This window comes from Thamnophis elegans, chromosome 13 (genome assembly GCF_009769535.1).
Source record: "Thamnophis elegans isolate rThaEle1 chromosome 13, rThaEle1.pri, whole genome shotgun sequence".
Classification (NCBI taxonomy): domain Eukaryota; kingdom Metazoa; phylum Chordata; class Lepidosauria; order Squamata; family Colubridae; genus Thamnophis; species Thamnophis elegans.
This window is the reverse complement of record NC_045553.1, coordinates 1,647,079-1,664,557: the sequence shown is the minus strand read 5'-3', so window position 1 is coordinate 1,664,557 and position 17,479 is coordinate 1,647,079. Positions and strand designations below refer to the sequence as shown.

The following is a 17,479-nucleotide window of genomic DNA, read 5'->3' as shown; positions in this document are numbered from 1 at the left end:
GATGGAATGTATATTTTAACCTTTTATGTGGAAAAACAAATATGTAAAAGTGATAAAGTGTCAGCGCCATGCAGAATTAAATCAGAGTCGAAGGCAAAACTATGCTTAAAGTCCCAATTTAATAAGGCAGGCATGTTGGCATCGTGCTGTGGGATTCCAACTCTGGAAGTTACATCAGAATCCCACCCAGTTAAAAGTTCATGATCTTGCCCCCACACCCACAGTCCATCACATGGTCCAATCTCCTTCTTCCACGCTGGCGTCCATGCCCAGCTTCTTCCGGTCAGGTGTACTGGTGTGGAGACAAAGGACGACCTTGGCTTCTAGTAAAGAATGAAAAACAATACATTCCACAATCCTACTCCTTCCATTTCCCCCTCCCGTCGACTATACTTAAAGAAACAGCATAATGAAATAAGAGAAAGTGTGTCAGGCCAAGATCCTAAAAGGAATATAAAGGCAGGCCTTACATAAAGATAAATAAGAACAAGAACTACGTGAATGTGTACTTGTAACTATATATAAGAGAATATAAATTTTTTAAAAAACCCTCTATTGTTTGAATGGAGCACTTGATGGTCTTCCTTTGGCTCTGCTCCACTCCTAAATAGGTATCCGAGATAGATTTTAAAGGGCAACTTTTAAGTCTTGTGGACTTCAACTCCCAGAATTCCTGGCTGGGGAGGATTCCATGCTGGCTGGGGAATTCTGGGAATCGAAGTCCACAAGTCTTAAAAGTTGTCAAGGTTGAACACCCCCTGTTTTAAAAGAGGAGTACCAATCTTAGCGCTAGAATCATTTTTCAGCCTCTTCTCTGTCCCCTGCCCTGCAGGGGGCCCCCCAGTCCCTCCACCACTTCACCTTCTCCTGTCCTTCCCCTCCACCCCACCCCCCAACCCACCCCACAGGACGATGGCTTCTTCAAGAAGGACAGCCCCATGGAACTGGAAGAGTTTTTCACCACTGATGATTACATGTCGGGATCTTCGGACACCCTCTTCTCCACCCTGTCCAGTCACCAGCTGGTCACCTGGCCAAATTCGAAGGAGAGAGGTAAGAGTCCGCTTTCCACCTCCCTTGGACCTAGTGGCTGCTAGTCCCAAGGGTGCTTTTTTCCCCAAGAGCCAACTGGATTTCCTCCCCCCTCCCTTTCGAAGGCGTTTCACTTCTCATCCAAGAAGATTCTTCAGCTCTGACTGGATGGTGGAAACGGGAAGGATTTATATTTCTTGCAGACAGCTGGTCATTTGCATCCTTTTGAGAGGGTCATTGAGGCCACTTGGAGGATTTATACTCCTTGCAGACAGCTGGTCATTTGCTTCCTTTTAGAGGGTCATTGAGGCCACTTGGAGGATTTATATTCCTTGCAGGCAGCTGGTCATTTGCATCCTTTGAGAGGGTCGTTGAGGCCACTTGAAGGATTTATACTCCTTGCAGACAGCTGGTCATTTGCATCTTTTAGAGGGTCGTTGAGGCCACTTGGAGGATTTATACTCCTTCCAGATAGCTGGTCATTTGCATCCTTTTAGAGGGTCATTGAGGCCACTTGGAGGATTTATACTCCTTGCAGACAGCTGGTCATTTGCATCCTTTTAGAGGGTCATTGAGGCCACTTGGAGGATTTATACTCCTTGCAAGCATCTGGTCATTTGCATCCTTTTTAGAGACTCATTGAGGCCACTTGGAAGATTTATATTCCTTGCAGACAACTGGTCATTTGCATCCTTTTGAGAGGGTCATTGAGGCCACTTGGAGGATTTATACTCCTTGCAGACAGCTGGTCATTTGCATCCTTTTAAAAGGGTCATTGAGGCCACTTGGAGGATTTATATTCCTTGCAGGCAGCTGGTCATTTGCATCCTTTTAAAAGGGTCATTGAGGCCACTTGGAGGATTTATATTCCTTGCAGAAAGCTGGTCATTTGCTTCCTTTTAGAGGGTCATTGAGGCCACTTGGAGGATTTATATTCCTTGCAGACAGCTGGTCATTTGCATCCTTTTAGAGGGTCATTGAGGCCACTTGGAGGATTTATACTCCTTGCAGACAGCTGGTCATTTGCATCCTTTTAGAGGGTCATTGAGGCCACTTGGAGGATTTATACTCCTTGCAGACAGCTGGTCATTTGCATCCTTTTAGAGGGTCGTTGAGGCGACTTGGAGGATTTATACTCCTTGCAGACAGCTGATCATTTGCATCCTTTTAGAGGGTCATTGAGGCCACTTGGAGGATTTATATTCCTTGCAGACAGCTGGTCATTTGCATCCTTTTAGAGGGTCGTTGAGGCCACTTGGAGGATTTATATTCCTTGCAAACAGCCGATCATTTGCATCCTTTTTAGAGGGTCATTGAGGCCACTTGGAGGATTTATATTCCTTGCAGACAGCTGGTCATTTGCATCCTTTTGAGAGGGTCGTTGAGGCGACTTGGAGGATTTATATTCCTTGCAGACAGCTGGTCATTTGCATCCTTTGAGAGGGTCATTGAGGCCACTTGGAGGATTTATACTCCTTGCAGACAGCTGGTCATTTGCATCCTTTGAGAGGGTCATTGAGGCCCCTTGGAGGATTTATATTCCTTGCAGGCAGCTGGTCATTTGCATCCTTTTAGAGGGTCATTGAGGCCACTTGGAGGATTTATATTCCTTGCAGACAGCTGGTCATTTGCATCCTTTTAGAGGGTCATTGAGGCCACTTGGAGGATTTATACTCCTTGCAGACAACTGGTCATTTGCATCCTTTTAGAGGGTCATTGAGGCCACTTGGAAGTTTTATACTCCTTGCAGACAGCTGGTCATTTGCATCCTTTTAGAGGGTCATTGAGGCCACTTGGAGGATTTATATTCCTTGCAGAAAGCTGGTCATTTCCATCCTTTTTAGCCAGTCGTCGAGGCCACCTGAGATATACCTCCAACTGGCCTCAACAACTCTCTAAAAGGATGCAAATGAACCCCAATCCTCAAAATTTGCCCCCAAATATCTCCCAAGTCTGCTCCCTGTTATAGATAGTCCCCAATTTGCAACGGCTCATTTCGTATGCGTTTGGAGTTACAACGGCACTGAAAAACGGCCGTTTTTCATACTTCGGACCACTGTAACATCCCCCCTGGCCACGTGATCAAAATCCAGAGCCTTGCCAACAGACTCTCATATTCCAAACTGAACTAATTCCAGGAGGATGCCTCCTTTTTCGTCCCTGCTTCCTTCGCCCGCCCACATCTGCGAAATCTCATGTTTTGGGGGGTTTTTTTCCCACGTGTTTCTAGCACACCTGGGCAACGCCGACATGATTCAGCCGGGACTCTACCCTCTGCAGCCCAACTGGATGGAGACTCTGGATTTTTTCCCAGGTGAGCCAGAGGGGTTTCTGGCTTGCCAGCCCCCGTGCCCTTAGACAGAAAAGGATCCCTGTGGAATTGAAGCGGCTGGAATATTGTCTCAGTCACCCCAAAATTATGCAGTCCTTCAGCTGCTCTCTGAGCTTGGTGGGTTCCTTGCAAGCGTTCCATGACCCAACTAGGTAACGTCATCAGTGCTACAAAGGGAGTGGGGGAGGTTGGTGGAGTGGAAGAGGGAATAGGATTTGGGGTCAAAAAGTTTTTTGAGCCGAGGTGGCGCAGTGGTGAAATTCAGCACTGCAGGCTACTTCAGCTGACTGCACTTCTGCAGTTCGGCTGTTCAAATCTCACCGGCTCAGGGTTGACTCAGCCTTCCATCCTTCCGAGGTGGGTAAAATGAGGACCCGGATTGTTGTTGGGGGCAATATGCTGACTCTGTAAACCGCTTAGAGAGGGCTGAAAGCCCTATGAAGCGGTATATCCGTCTAACTGCTATTGCTAAGTATAAAAACAGATGCTGGGACGAGATTCGGGGTGGAATTTAAAGCTTAAAAATGATATTTCTTGCCATTTTTGCATCCAGAAGAGGAAACATCCTGATGCTGTGATTAGAAAAATGGGTGCTTTGGAGGCCAAATTTTTTTTTGTGCCCAAATGCAGAAACGGATACGAGGACGAGATTCAGGGTGGATATTTAAAGCTTAAAAAGGGTATTTCTTGCCGTTTTAAAAAATCAAGCCTTTTTGCATCCAGAAGAGGAAACATCCTGATGCCGCGATTAGAAAAATGGGTGCTTTGGAGGCCAAATTATTTTTTGTGTCCAAATGGAAAAACGGACGAAGGGGACGAGATTCGGGCTGGAGTTTCATGCTTTAAAATCGGTATTTCTTGCTGTTTTAAAAAAAGCAAGCATTTTTGCACCCAAGGGAACCACCAAGCCCAGGGGGCACCCAGGTTCCCGGAGTTTAACCCTGACCTATCAGAAAAAATTAAAGTGAGAATTCCTTTGCTTGTTCTTGTTTCCCTGACTGGCTAAAAACAGGTCTGTCTCTCTTCCCGCAGACTTTGGCTCAGGTTAATTTCTGGACTCTTTCCTCCTGTTTTTATCTCCGTGGGTGGGCTTCTGTTCCCTTGGGAGTTTTGTTTTTTTTCCATATTCACCATTTCCGTATATGTGTGAAGGTTACAAATTTGAAATATAAATGACCCACCTGTCAGGATGGAGAGGTTTGGCACCCAAAGGATTTCGTGCTTAATGATGGAGCTGGCTTGTTCCCAAAACAGCAGAATAGCAATAGCCCTTAGACTTATATACCGCTTTACAGTGCTTTTACAGCCCTCTCTAAGCGGTTTACAGAGTCACCCTCTTGCCCCCCAACAGTCTGGGTCCCCATTTTACCCACCTTGGAAGGATGGAAGGCTGAGTCAAACTGAAGGAAGGAGGGAGGGAGGGAGGGAGGGAGGGAGGGAGGGAAGGAAGGAAGGAAGGAAGGAAGGAAGGAAAGAAGGACGGACAATAGCACTTAGACTTATATACCGCTTCACAGTCCTTTCCAGCCCTCTCTAAGCAGTTTACAGAGTCAGCCTATTGCCCCCCAACGGTCTGGGTCCTTATTTACCGACCTCGGAAGGACGGAAGGCTGAGTCAACCTTGAGCCGGTCAGCATAGAACTGCTGGCATTCGGCAGAATTAGCCTGCAATACTGCATTCTAAGAGGAAGGAAGGAGGGAGGGAGGGAGGGAGGGAGGGAGGAAGGAAGGACTTCTATACCACTTCATAGTGCTTCACAGCCCTCTCTAAGCAGTTTACAGAGTCAGCCTCTTGCCCCCAACAATCTGGGTCCTCATTTTACCCACCTCGGAAAGACGGAAGGCTGAGTCAACCTTGAGCCGGTCAGATTCGAACTTCCCAAATTGCAGGCAGCCGGAAAGCAGCAGAAGCAGCCTGCAGTACCGCACTCTGACCACTGCGCCGCTGTGGCGCATGAGGAAGAAGGGGAATATAATCAGGATTTGATTCTCTTTGTTCTCTCTCGGTCAGATATTTTCGCCTCTCCGACCATCACTACCTCCAGCCTGACCTCCAGTGCCTCTTTGTCGGGGGCCATTGATCATTGTGCCCAGGTGAGAAAAGGGAAGCGGTGAAGCCGAAGTGGGGCGGTGAGACACGGGGCAGCACATCCGAGGTCACCAAGTAGCCAGTGTTTTTTTCCCCTTTGTTCTGTGTGAATCTTTCAAATTTTCCCTCCTTTATTTATTTAGTCCAGTAGCTTTCCAACCTCGGCCAATTTAAGAGTGTGGACTTCCACTCCCAGAATTCCCCCGAAGCCTGGCCTCTCTAGAGAACGGACTCTATGGTTGCTGGAGCTCAGGGGCTCAGTTTAACCAATTCTTCTCAACCTTAAGCACATTAAGAGGGGTGGACTTCAGTTCCCAGAATTCTGCTGGCTGGGCAATTCTGGGAGTTGAAGTCCACGCCTTTTAAAGAGCTCCAGGTTGAGAAACAGTGATTGATTGCACTTTTATTATCTGTAAAATAGTATATATATAGGTTCGATTCCAAGCATGGGTATGGCTAGCTGATGAGAGCTAAATAGCTTGAAATAGATCTATACTAGTCTCCCTTTATTTATTTATCAGCATAAATATTATATATATATATATATATATATATATATATAGATAGATAGATAGATAGATAGATAGATAGATAGATAGATAGAGATAGAGAGAGAGAGAGATAGAGATAGAGATAGAGATAGAGATAGAGATAGAGATAGAGATAGAGATAGAGATATATATAGATATATCAAAGCACCTGGCATGCCCAAATATGGGAGGGAGCGCACTGCTTCCCTTTTGCCTTTCAGCTCCACACCCTAGGAGCCTTCCAGGCAGGAAACCGTTTTTGTGTTGCATTTGTGCTGATAAATAAATAAAGGGAGACTAGTATAGATCTATTTCAAGCTATTTAGCTCTCATCAGCTAGCCATACCCTTACTGGGAATCGCACCTGGGCTGTATTACATATTAGGCAGTTGTGTTAACCACTAAGCCACAAGTTCTCCTCCCTTATCAGCTGAGCCAAGGAAATGTTTAAGTGTTATGTCAAAGCACCTGGCGTGCCCAAATATGGGAGGGAGCACACTGCTTCCCTCTTGCCTTTCAGCTCCACCCTAGAAGCCTTCCAGGCAGGAAACCCATTTTCTTTTTACACACACACACACACACACACACACACACACACACACACACACACACACACAATATATATATATATATATATTTTCCAGTATAAACATACATATTTTTCTAATAAATAAATTATTTATTTATTTATTTTCAAAACAAACATATATTGTAAAAAGTATATCAGCTGGTTACAAAAAGCTTTTGTGCATCTCTTCCACCGTCATCAAATATAATTCATATTAATTCAAATATCTCAACTCAAATATTTACTATATTAACATCATCATGCCTCCACTTTTATTTGACTACAGTTATTTAAACATCCTTCCTCCTTAAGTAGACCAAGATTCAATCCATAACCACATGCTGGCATTTCATTTACTTATTTATAAAATCCTCCGTTAACATTAAGTCCTCACTCATATCCTGTTTTAGCTAAACATCCATAATATTTAATACCAAAGTTTTCTAATCCTCCATGTATATAATTTATTATCATTATCCTTTCTTTAATTAACTGTATCCTATATCATAACATTTTCCCCCTATTAGTTAAAATTTAACTGAAACATACATATTTTGTGAACAGTGCATTGACTGTGTCTTTTTTTAAACAATCCTAAAAATACTGATATCAATAGATACGTATAATTCTAATCTTCCAACAATGTTAGTCTCTTTCCGTCATCCTTTTATCATTTTCCCATGAATCCATTTAAACATAAATAACATTTCTTTGCGCCCTGTCTTGATTACCCACTACTAAATGCTATCGTTTAATATTTTAAGAATGGCTGTTTGTTCTGTCCCCCCTCCTTCGCTCGTTAACAGACGACAGGCAGACAAACTTAAAAGGGAAGAACTTTATCAGTCCTCGGCTCAGACTGGCTGCAAGCCCAAAAATAAACATAAATCAAGTCTCTGGCAAGAAGATAACAGAATGCAAAACAAAACTCTTACAAAACAATTCACTTCTCCAAGTGTCTCCTTGAATCAGGGTTACAGAAAGCCAATCACTTCTCCAAGTGTCTCTCACAAACGAACCACGGCCGATGAACGATGAACATTGACTCCTGCAACCAGGGCGTGGCACCATCCGTCCTTTTATCACCAGAAGGCGCCACTAACGAGCCCCAGCTGCATTGTTAATCTTGCATCCCGACTCAACTCACAGCAAACTTCTGCTGAGTCACAACAGCTGGTTATTCCACCTCTAGCTTCAATATTCCAATACTAATAACGGCAAATACTAACAATATTTGGTCCGTCCCGGGAGTATAGATATCGCAGAATCCCCACAATTTCTAATCACTACTTCAAATTTAAGCAGTAAATGCCTTTCTGTTTATTGGACCGATAATAGGACTCCTGTCTTTTTCCAGACGCCGAGCCTCTCCCCGACCGCGTTGCGCAGCCCGCTTGCGACCGTCAGCCTGGGCGAAGAGCTGGTGGCCCCTCCGGTGCCTGAGTCCCTCCTCTCCCCCGACCAGTGCCTGGGCCTGAAGAACGAGGGGCCTTGCCTGCAGACGCCCAGCTTCCCCTCCGAGCTGCCCCAGGCCCACTTCCTGCCTCGCTTTGCGGCCCTGGGGCTGCCTCTCCAGGCGGACGTCCCACCGCAACCGCCTCAGCAGACCCTGCTGTCCTTGAACCCAGAGCTGGCCTTGCAGGTCCCCATCTTCACGCCGTCCGAGGCGGCGAAGTTCGGCCCCGCCAAGCCTTCCGTCATCACCCACACCGCCTCGGCCTCCCCCACGCAGAACGTGCAGGCCACCGCCTTCAGCCACGGCCCGGCGGGACTCTTGGCCCCCCAGCAGCCCGGGGCGGGGGTGCCGTGTACGGTGGCCACACTCCAGGCGGCGGTGGTACATCCACAAGCGCTCCTCCACCCGCCCGCCCCCTTCGTCCTCCCCATGGCGGGCCCTGGTCTGCGGGCCAGGAAACCCCAGCATATTGCCCCCGCCCCCGCGGAGCCTGTGCCTTTGATGCTGAACAGTGCCTTCCTCTCCCAAGGTGAGGGGCTGTGGGCTGGGTGAGTGGGGGGCATTCGGGAGGGGCTCCCGGCACTGTACAGGTAGTCCTTGACTTACGACCACAATTTCTATCGCCAAGGGAGACCTTTGTTAAGTGAATCTTTCCTTTCTTGCCACAGTTGTTCAGTGAATCGTGGTAAAAAAAAAAAAGTCTTTTAGCTCCTGAGCACGCACAAAGGGCCTTGAGTGCAATAATAACATTCAGTGCAGGTGTTGCGGCCCGCCAGCTGCCCAATGGAGCTGGCGGCAGAGTCGGAAAGTGAGGAGGGTTGGGGAGGAAGATGGGCCAGTCCTGAAGTGTGGGGAAGGCTCTGAGGTGGGCTCTGTGTCAGAGGCAGAGAGGGGGCCAGGGCCGTATAGCAATAGCAGTTATAGCAGTTAGACTTATATACCGCTTCATAGGGCTTTTAGCCCTCTCTAAGCACTTTACAGAGTCAGCATATCGCCCCCACAGTCTGGGTCCTCATTTCACCCACCTCGGAAGGATGGAAGACTGAGTCAACCCTGAGCCTGGTGAGATTTGAACCGCCGAACTGCAGATAACAGTCAGCTGAAGTAGCCTGCAGTACTGCACTCTACCCACTGCGCCACCTCGGCTCTCAGCTGCCTTCAGAGTCAGAGATCAGTGAGGCAGAGGAACAGCTGGAGCCTGTTCCCAGTGTGCTCATGCGCAGAGTGGCCAGACGAAGGGAACAGCTAAAAAACAGGAGTTGACTTGGGAGTAAGGCCACAAATGAACCGTGAATGGCCCCTCCCAGAGGGAATAAAAGAGAAGCGAAAGGGGAGGGGGCTTTTGCAGGAAGCAATTCCTTTGTTCGGTTGTTAGATAAGTTTCGGGAGTGTGAAGATCTGTCCATGAATCTCAGAGACTCTGTGCCCAGAGTCTTTCCTTGCACAGCACCTCATTGGGAAAATATTGACATGGCAGCTTTCCAAGCTAGATAAGGTCTGTGGTTATAAATACTCCTTGGAAAGACTATTTGCCAGGCCTTGGCTGGATGTGAATGAGAGGAATTCACATTCGTTTAATAAAAGGGGTTTTTGTCGGGACCAGGAATCTTCGTGCTTTTTGGGGAAGCCTAGGTCAGAAGAACAGGTCAGTCCTTGCCTTAACGACCACAGTTCAGCTTCTATCGCTAAGCAAGACACAATTTCTCCGGCTAAGAAAGACAGTTGCTAAGTGAATTTTGCCCCGTTTTATGACCGTCCTTGCCACTATTAAATCACTGCAGTTCTTCAATTAGTGACGCAGTTGTTAAGTGAATCCGGCTTTCCCCACCATTTGATTTTGCTCATCAAGGAGGTCGCAAAAGGGGATCGGGTAAACGCCCCCCACCCCCCACCCTCGACGACACTGCGACCGTGATAAGTATGAACCCATTGGCAAGCATCTGAATTTGGATCTGCTGTCCATGAGGATGCCGGAACAGTCGCAAGGGTGGAAAAACGGCCCTAAGTCACTTTTTGCAGCCCTGTTGTAACTTCCGACGGTCACTAAATGAAGGGTATTTCCCTGAAAAGAAACCGGTCCTTTTTTACACCGCTTTCTGCCCTGCAGGAAAAGGCAGGCAAGATAAGCAGTGATTAAATCAAATCTCTTGTGCCGCTGCGGCTTAGCTGGGCTTTGTTGACGGGCTCTGTGTGTGTGTGTGTGTGTGTGTGTGTGTGTGTGTGTGTGTTGTCGTTTCTTCTCTTCTCAAGTCCGGGACTGCCAGCCGTCGAGACAGGCTTCTCCCCACCCATCCGAGCAGGGACTCAGCCCTCACTCCCCCCAGAGTAACCGGTCCAGGAAAGGCACACCTGAGCCACAGGTCTCCCTCTTCAAGGTGAGTTGAAATCTGGAAACCATTAAAAACCTTTAAAAAAATTTTAAAAACCTTTTTTAAAATTTAAAAACCTTTTAAAAAATTTAAAAACCTTTTAAAAAATTTAAAACACCTTTAAAATTTTAAAACACCTTTAATTTTTTTTTAAAACCTTTAAAATTTATTTAAAACCTTGAGCCAGCTTAGCCTAGCGGTTCCTTCGCAATCTGAGTAATTAAAAACCTTTACATTTCTTTAGAAAACCTTTAAAAAAATTTTAAAAACCTTTAAAATGTATTTAAAACCTTGAGCCAGCTTAGCCTAGCAATTCCTCCGCAATCTGAGTAATTTAAAACCTTTACATTTCTTTAGAAAACCTTTAAAATTTTTAAAAAAACCTTTAAAATGTATTTAAAACCTTGGCCCAGCTTAGCCTAGCAGTTCCTTCGCAATCTGAGTAATTTAAACCTTTACATTTTCTTAGAAAACCTTTAAAAAAATTAAAAACCTTTAAAATGTATTTAAAACCTTGGGCCAGCTTAGCCTAGCGGTTCCTTCACAATCTGAGTAATTTAAAACCTTTACATTTCCTTAGAAAACCTTTCAAATTTTTTAAAAACCTTTAAAATGTATTTAAAATCTTGGGCCAGCTTAGCCTAGCGGTTCCTTCGCAATCTGAGTAATTTAAAACCTTTACATTTCTTTAGAAAACCTTTAAATTTTTTAAAAAACCTTTAAAAAGTTTTAAAAACCTTTAAATTTTTAAAAAAACCTTTAAAATTTATTTTAAACCATGAGCCAGCTTGCCCTAGCAGTTCCTTCGCAATCTGAGTAATTTAAAACCTTTACATTTTTTTAGAAAACCTTTAAAAATTTTTTAAAACCTTTAAAAATTTTTTAAAAACCTTTAAAAAATTTTAAAACCTTAAAAAATTTTTAAAACCTTAAAAGTTTTTAAAAAACCTTTACATTTTTTTAAAAAAACCTTTACAATTTTTTAAAAAAAATTCTAAAGGAATTGGATCTGAAGCAGGGAGAACACCTCACCTTCCTCAGCCCATCCAGGTTGGGGATTGGCGGGGCAGAATCCCTGAGCCTCAGGTACGGCTCTCAGGTGTGACAGTGAGCGAGCTGAGCCTTAGCTTGCACAGGTACAGGTCCCAGGTCCTTGAATTACGACCACAAGGGAGCCCAAAAATGTATGTTGCTAAGTGAGACATTGGTTAAGGGGGTATTGCCCTGTTTTAGACACCTAGCTGTTAAGTGGATCACACACACACACACACACACTTGACTTTAATCGTCAGAAGGTCGCCAAAGGGGAATCACATGACCACCCAGGACACTGCAACCGTCATTAAGTAGGAGTTAGTGGCCAAGTATCTGAATTTTGATCATGAAAGTCTGCAACAGTCGTCGGTGTGAGAAACTGGTCATGGGTCCCTTTTCCCCCAGTGCCCGTCGTAACTTAGAACGGTCGCTAAATGTGGTTGTAACTGTGAATGGTCAGTAAATGAAAGTCAAGGAGTACCTGGACTCTCAAGGCAGACGGAGGGGGGGAGGGGAAGGAGGCTGGGCTGGGGAATTCTGGGCATTGAAGTCCACCTGTCTTAAGGGTTGAGAAACAAAGGGTTAAAGTAATTGGGGGGGGGGTTGTTTGGTTTTAATAGCCACAGAGTCGCAGAATGAAGCATATCTCAGCCGAGCAGAAGCGGAGGTGTAATATCAAGATTGGATTCGGCACCCTCAACAGCCTGGTCTCCCCAAACTCTAAATCGGTAAGTCATTTCGTGGGGGGGATTGAACCCCCAAGTGTTTTCCTCCCTTCCTCCTCCTCCCCCCCCCACATCTGCCAAGCATTGCGTGGAAGATCTGTGATGGGGGAAGCTGCTTCTGAGTACCAGCCCAAATGATTTTATTGGGGAGTTGACTTCCTTCCTTCCTTTCTTCCTTCCTTCCTTCCTTCCTTCCTTCCTTCCTTCCTTCCTTCCTTCCTTCCATCCATCCCTCCATCCATCCTCTCCATTGTTCCTATTTCTTCCTCTCCTTTGTTCCTATCCCTTCCTTTCTTCTGTCCATCCACCCATCTATTCATTCCTCCATCCATCCTCTCCATTGTTCCTAGCCTTCCTTCCTTCCATTCATCCATCCTCTCCTTTTTCCTATCCCTTCCATCCTTCCTTCCTCTCCTTTGTTCCTATCCCTTCCTTTCTTCTGTCCATCCATCCATCCATCTATTCATTCATCCATCCATCCTCTCCATTGTTCCTAGCCTTCCTTCCTTCCTTCCTTCCTTCCTTCCTTCCTTCCTTCCTTCCTTCCATCCATCCATCCATCCATCCATCCATCCATCCTCTCCTTTTTCCTATCCCTTCCTTTTTTCTGTCCATCCATCCATCTATTCATTCATCCATCCATCCTCTCCATTGTTCCTAGCCTTCCTTCCTTCCTTCCATCCATCCATCCTCTCCTTTTTCCTATCCCTTCCTTTTTTCTGTCCATCCATCCATCCATCCCTTTGTTCCTATACTCCCACCCTCCTTCCTTCCTTCCTTTCTTCCTTCCATCCATTCTCTCCTTTTCCCTACCCCTTCCATCCTTCTGTCCACCCATCCATCCATCCATCTTCGCCTTCGTTCCTTTCCTTCCTTCCTTCCTTCCTTCCTTCCTTCCTTCCATCCATCCATCCATCCACCCACCCACCCACCCACCCATCCATCCATCCATCCATCCATCCATCCATCCATCCATCCATCCTCTCCTTTTTCCTATCCCTTCCATCCTTCTGTCCACCCACCCATCCATCCATCCATCCATCTTCGCCTTTGTTCCTATCCCTCCTTCCTTCCTTCTTTCCTTCTTCCCCCTCCTCCTCCTTTCCCTAAATGCCAGATTACAGGCCCAGGGGGGTGTCCTCCCCCTTTCTCCCCCCATCTGAGCTCAGTGTGGACCCACTTTTTGGTGCCCCCGCAGATCAGCCACGCCCTGACCCTCCAGAAGACGGTGGAGTACATTGCCAAGCTGCAGCAGGAGCGTTCGCAGATGCAGGAGGAAGCCAGGCGCCTTCGGGAGGAGACGGTGGAGCTGAACGCAGCCATCACGTGAGGATATGGAGTAGCTACACCTTTGGTCTCCCCTTTCTTGGTTGACTTACTTGATTTCAATGGCCATCCCTCTCATAGAAGCCACTCTGGGCAGCCAACTATCCCTAGGAATGCTGAAAAAAAATATTGTTGTGTATGGTGTCCGATCCATCGCGACCCCATGGACAACGTTCCTCCAGGCCTTCCTGTCCTCTCCCATCCTCTGGAGTCCATTGAAGCTCAGGCCGGCTGCTTCAGTGGCTCCATCCAGCCACCTCCTTCTCTGTCGTCCCCTTCTTCTTATTTTGGCCTCCATCGTTCCCAGCATGAGGCTCTTCTCCAGGGAGTCCTTCCTCCTTCTCATCAGGTGGCCAAAGTCTTTGAGTTTCCTCTTCAGGATCTGGCCTTCTAAAGAGCAGCCAGGGTGGATCTCCTCTAGGACTGACCGGTTGGATGGCCTTGCAGTCCATCCGCTCTTAAGTGAATTGGGTCATTAAGCAAATCTGCCTCCCCTCCTTCCTTTGCTTGTCGTAATTCGACTGGGAAGGTTACAAAAAGGGATCACTTGGGATACAACAACCGTTGGGGATCCTTCGATGGTCCTCAGTGCGAGAACTGGTTACACGTGGCCTTTTCCAGTGGCGTGGTCACTTGCAGTGGCCATTAACCGAATATTTGTAAGTCGAGGGACACCTGTAAAGAAATCCCACCTGTTTTGATCCCTTCTCTCCCTTCCGGTCTGAAGGTTTCAGTGACTTTTCTCTCTTTCTTTCCTTCTTCTTCAGCTCCTGCCATCAACAGTTGCCTGCCACGGGGGTCCCCATCACCAGGCAGCGGTTTGACCAGATGAGGAGCCTGTTTGAAGAGTACATCCGGAACCGGAGCCAGCAAAACGTGAAATTCTGGATTGTATCCTCCTTTGACGCGGGTGGAACTTGGGGAAGAGCCAAAGGCCGGACAGGGGAAGGAGAGAATTTGGATGTAATTTTTGTCAAGGGAGGACAAATGGAGGGACGGGTGGATGGATGGATGGATGGATGGATGGATGGATGGATGGATGGATGGACGGACAGGTGGATGGATGGATGGATGGATGGACAGGTGGATGGAAAGGTGGATGGATGGACTGATAGATGGATGGACAGGTGGATGGACAGGTGGATGGATGGATGGACAAGTGGGTGGATGGATGGATGGATGGATGTACGGATGGATGGATGGGTAGATGGATGGACAGGTGGATGGATGGATGGACAGGTGGATGGATGGACAGGTGGATGGATGGATGGATGGATGGATGGATGGTAGATGGACAGGTGGATGGATGGATGGATGGACAAGTGGATGGATGGATGGATGGATGGATGGATGGATGGATGGATGGATGGATGGATGGGAAGATGGATGGACAGGTGGATGGATGAATGGACAAGTGGATGGATGGATGGATGGACAAGTGGATGGATGGATGGATGGATGTACGGATGGATGGGAAGATGGATGGGAAGATGGATGGACAGGTGGATGGATGAATGGACAAATGGATGGATGGATGGATGGATGGATGAACGGGTGGATGCATGTATGGACGGATGGATGGATGGGTAGCTGGATGGATGGATGGATGGATGGATGAGTAAATGGACGGACAGATGGATGGATAGCTGGATGGACAGGTGGATGGATGGATGGATGGATGGATGGATGGATGAACGGGTGGATGCATGGATGGACGGATGGATGGATGGGTAGCTGGATGGATGGATGGATGGATGGATGAGTAAATGGACGGACAGATGGATGGATAGCTGGATGGACAGGTGGATGGATGGATGGATGGATGGATGGATGGATGAACGGGTGGATGCATGGATGGACGGATGGATGGGTAGCTGGCTGGCTGGCTGGCTGGCTGGATGGATGGATGGATGGATGAGTAAATGGACGGACAGATGGATGGATAGCTGGATGGACAGGTGGATGGATGGATGGACAGACGTATGGATGGATTGATGTGTAGGTGGATGGACGGTGGATTGATGCATGGGTGGGTGGGTGGATGGGTGGGTGGATAGATGGATGGGTAAATGGACGGACAGATGGATGGATGGATGGATGGATGGATGGATGGATGGATGGATGGATGGATGGATGGATGGACGGACGGATGGATGGATGGATGGATGGACGGACAGGTGGATGGATGGGTGGATGCATGTACGAACAGATGGATGGATGTTTAGGTGGATGGACAATGGATGGATGCATTGGGTGGGTGGGTGGATGGATGGATGGATGGATGGATGGGTAGATGGATGGATGGGTGGATGAACAGATGGATGGATAGACGGACAGATGGATGGAACTGGGCAAAATAGTAATTTCTGTAGAACCTCCTGTTTGCGTTCTTGATTGCTCCCCAACTTTTCATAGTTCTGGAGAAGCTTGAGGAGCTTCATAAACCAATAAACTGGTGGGACCTTTGCCTCGGTTTAACCTCCCCGGAGGTACCCTGCGTTCCAGCCCTCCTCCCCTCCACCGAGTGTCCGGAAATCCCAACCTCGGTCCATTTGGCCCCTTAACCCGTGTTTTCCTGCAGTTCAGCGTCATCATCAAGCCTTTGTTTGAAACCTTCAACGAGATGGTGTCCACCACCAGCCTGCAGGAGCTGAACCGGACAGCCTTGGCGTGGCTGGAGAAACACTGCTCGCTCCCCGTCCTGAGGCCCAGTAAGTTGAGTTGCTCACCAGATCTTCTCCCTTGTCTTGTCGGGAATGTCACGGGAATTAACTCATCTGGTTGGTTTTCTTTTGCCTCCTCTTTCCTCCTAGTGGTTCTGAACAGTCTCCGCCACTTAAGCACTACAACCTCCATCCTCTCGGACCCGTCCCTCTTGCGGGAACAAGCCACCCAGGCCTTGGGACAGCTGCAGAAAACGCCTGGAGAAACGTAGCAGAAGACAACGGGGTCAACCACGGCGGACATCCCTGCCTCAGTAGAGACTTCTCAAGTTCGGGACTTCCTCCTGCTGGCTGAGAATACAAGGATCCGCTTCCCCCAGCTGCAGGAGGAGGCCTGGGAAGCTTCTTTGCGCTGACTCCACCGTCAGGGACATCCAAGAGGAGGCATCCAAGCGTTGAGGTCCTTCAACGTTGCTTTTGTGGGTCGAAGGCGAAAATAATGCAACTCAGGGAAAACTCGTTTCCAGCAACCTCTCTGAATAATATGCAGTTAGGAATAAGCTTTCTTCTTTCAGCCTGACCTCCAGTCACCAGGGGTGGGTTTGCAGTGGTTAGGACGCAGCGTTGCGGGCAAAACTCTGCCCCGCCACCTGGTGTTCGATCCTGGCGGAGCTCAAGGTCGACCCAGCCTTCCATCCTTCCTGAGGCGGGTCAAAACGAGGAGCCGTTTTGTAGAATTGCAAGCTCGTGGCAAGGAGGATTTGCAGTGTGCAACTCTCGCTCTGCATTGTAAGTTGCTCCAGAGGGTGCGGTGAAGTGGTATACAATCCCCAAACGCTGTTGCTATTGGAGAGAAGGAACCGGAAGAAATTCAAATATCTCCTGGCTGAACTAAGATGGAAGCCGAGATCTCAAGGCCTTCCACTTTCTTTTACTTTATTGGCCTCGTACAACGAAATTAAAGGCCACCTTCGGTGTACAATGACAGTTCAGGTTGTGGCTGTTAAGGAAATCAGGTGCCGTCATTGAGCACAACATCAGGGGGGTGGTTGGTTTCCTCCTTGACTTAATACAATGCAATAACAAGAGTTGGAAGGGACCTTGGAGGTCTTCTAGTCCAACCCCCTGCCTAGTCAGGAAACCCTACACCACTTCAGACAAATGGCTCTCCAACATCTTCTTAAAGACTTCCAGTGTTGGAGCATTCACAACTTCTGGAGGCAACTTCTGTTCCACTGATTAATTGTTCTCACTTCAGGAAATTTCTCCTCCATTCTAGATTGCTTCTCTCCTTGATTAGTTTCCACCCATTGCTTCTTGTCCTGGTGCTTTGGAGAATAGCTTGACTCCCTCT

At 47.3% G+C, this 17,479-nt stretch overlaps 1 protein-coding gene across 1 annotated transcript in view; it reads left to right on the top strand.

Annotated features, from left to right (window-relative positions):
• MLXIP (MLX interacting protein) overlaps nucleotides 1-17,279 on the top strand; it is an 18,366-nt gene extending 1,087 nt beyond the window's left edge. The window contains exons 2-11 of the mRNA XM_032229339.1: nucleotides 833-1,053; nucleotides 3,263-3,346; nucleotides 5,376-5,458; nucleotides 7,909-8,536; nucleotides 10,258-10,382; nucleotides 12,032-12,139; nucleotides 13,335-13,462; nucleotides 14,230-14,353; nucleotides 16,044-16,173; nucleotides 16,276-17,279. Coding sequence (XP_032085230.1) covers nucleotides 833-1,053; nucleotides 3,263-3,346; nucleotides 5,376-5,458; nucleotides 7,909-8,536; nucleotides 10,258-10,382; nucleotides 12,032-12,139; nucleotides 13,335-13,462; nucleotides 14,230-14,353; nucleotides 16,044-16,173; nucleotides 16,276-16,397 — 1,753 coding nt within the window. The 3' untranslated portion in view covers nucleotides 16,398-17,279. The remainder of the gene's footprint in view (nucleotides 1-832; nucleotides 1,054-3,262; nucleotides 3,347-5,375; nucleotides 5,459-7,908; nucleotides 8,537-10,257; nucleotides 10,383-12,031; nucleotides 12,140-13,334; nucleotides 13,463-14,229; nucleotides 14,354-16,043; nucleotides 16,174-16,275) is intronic.
• Nucleotides 17,280-17,479: the final 200 nt, after the last annotated feature.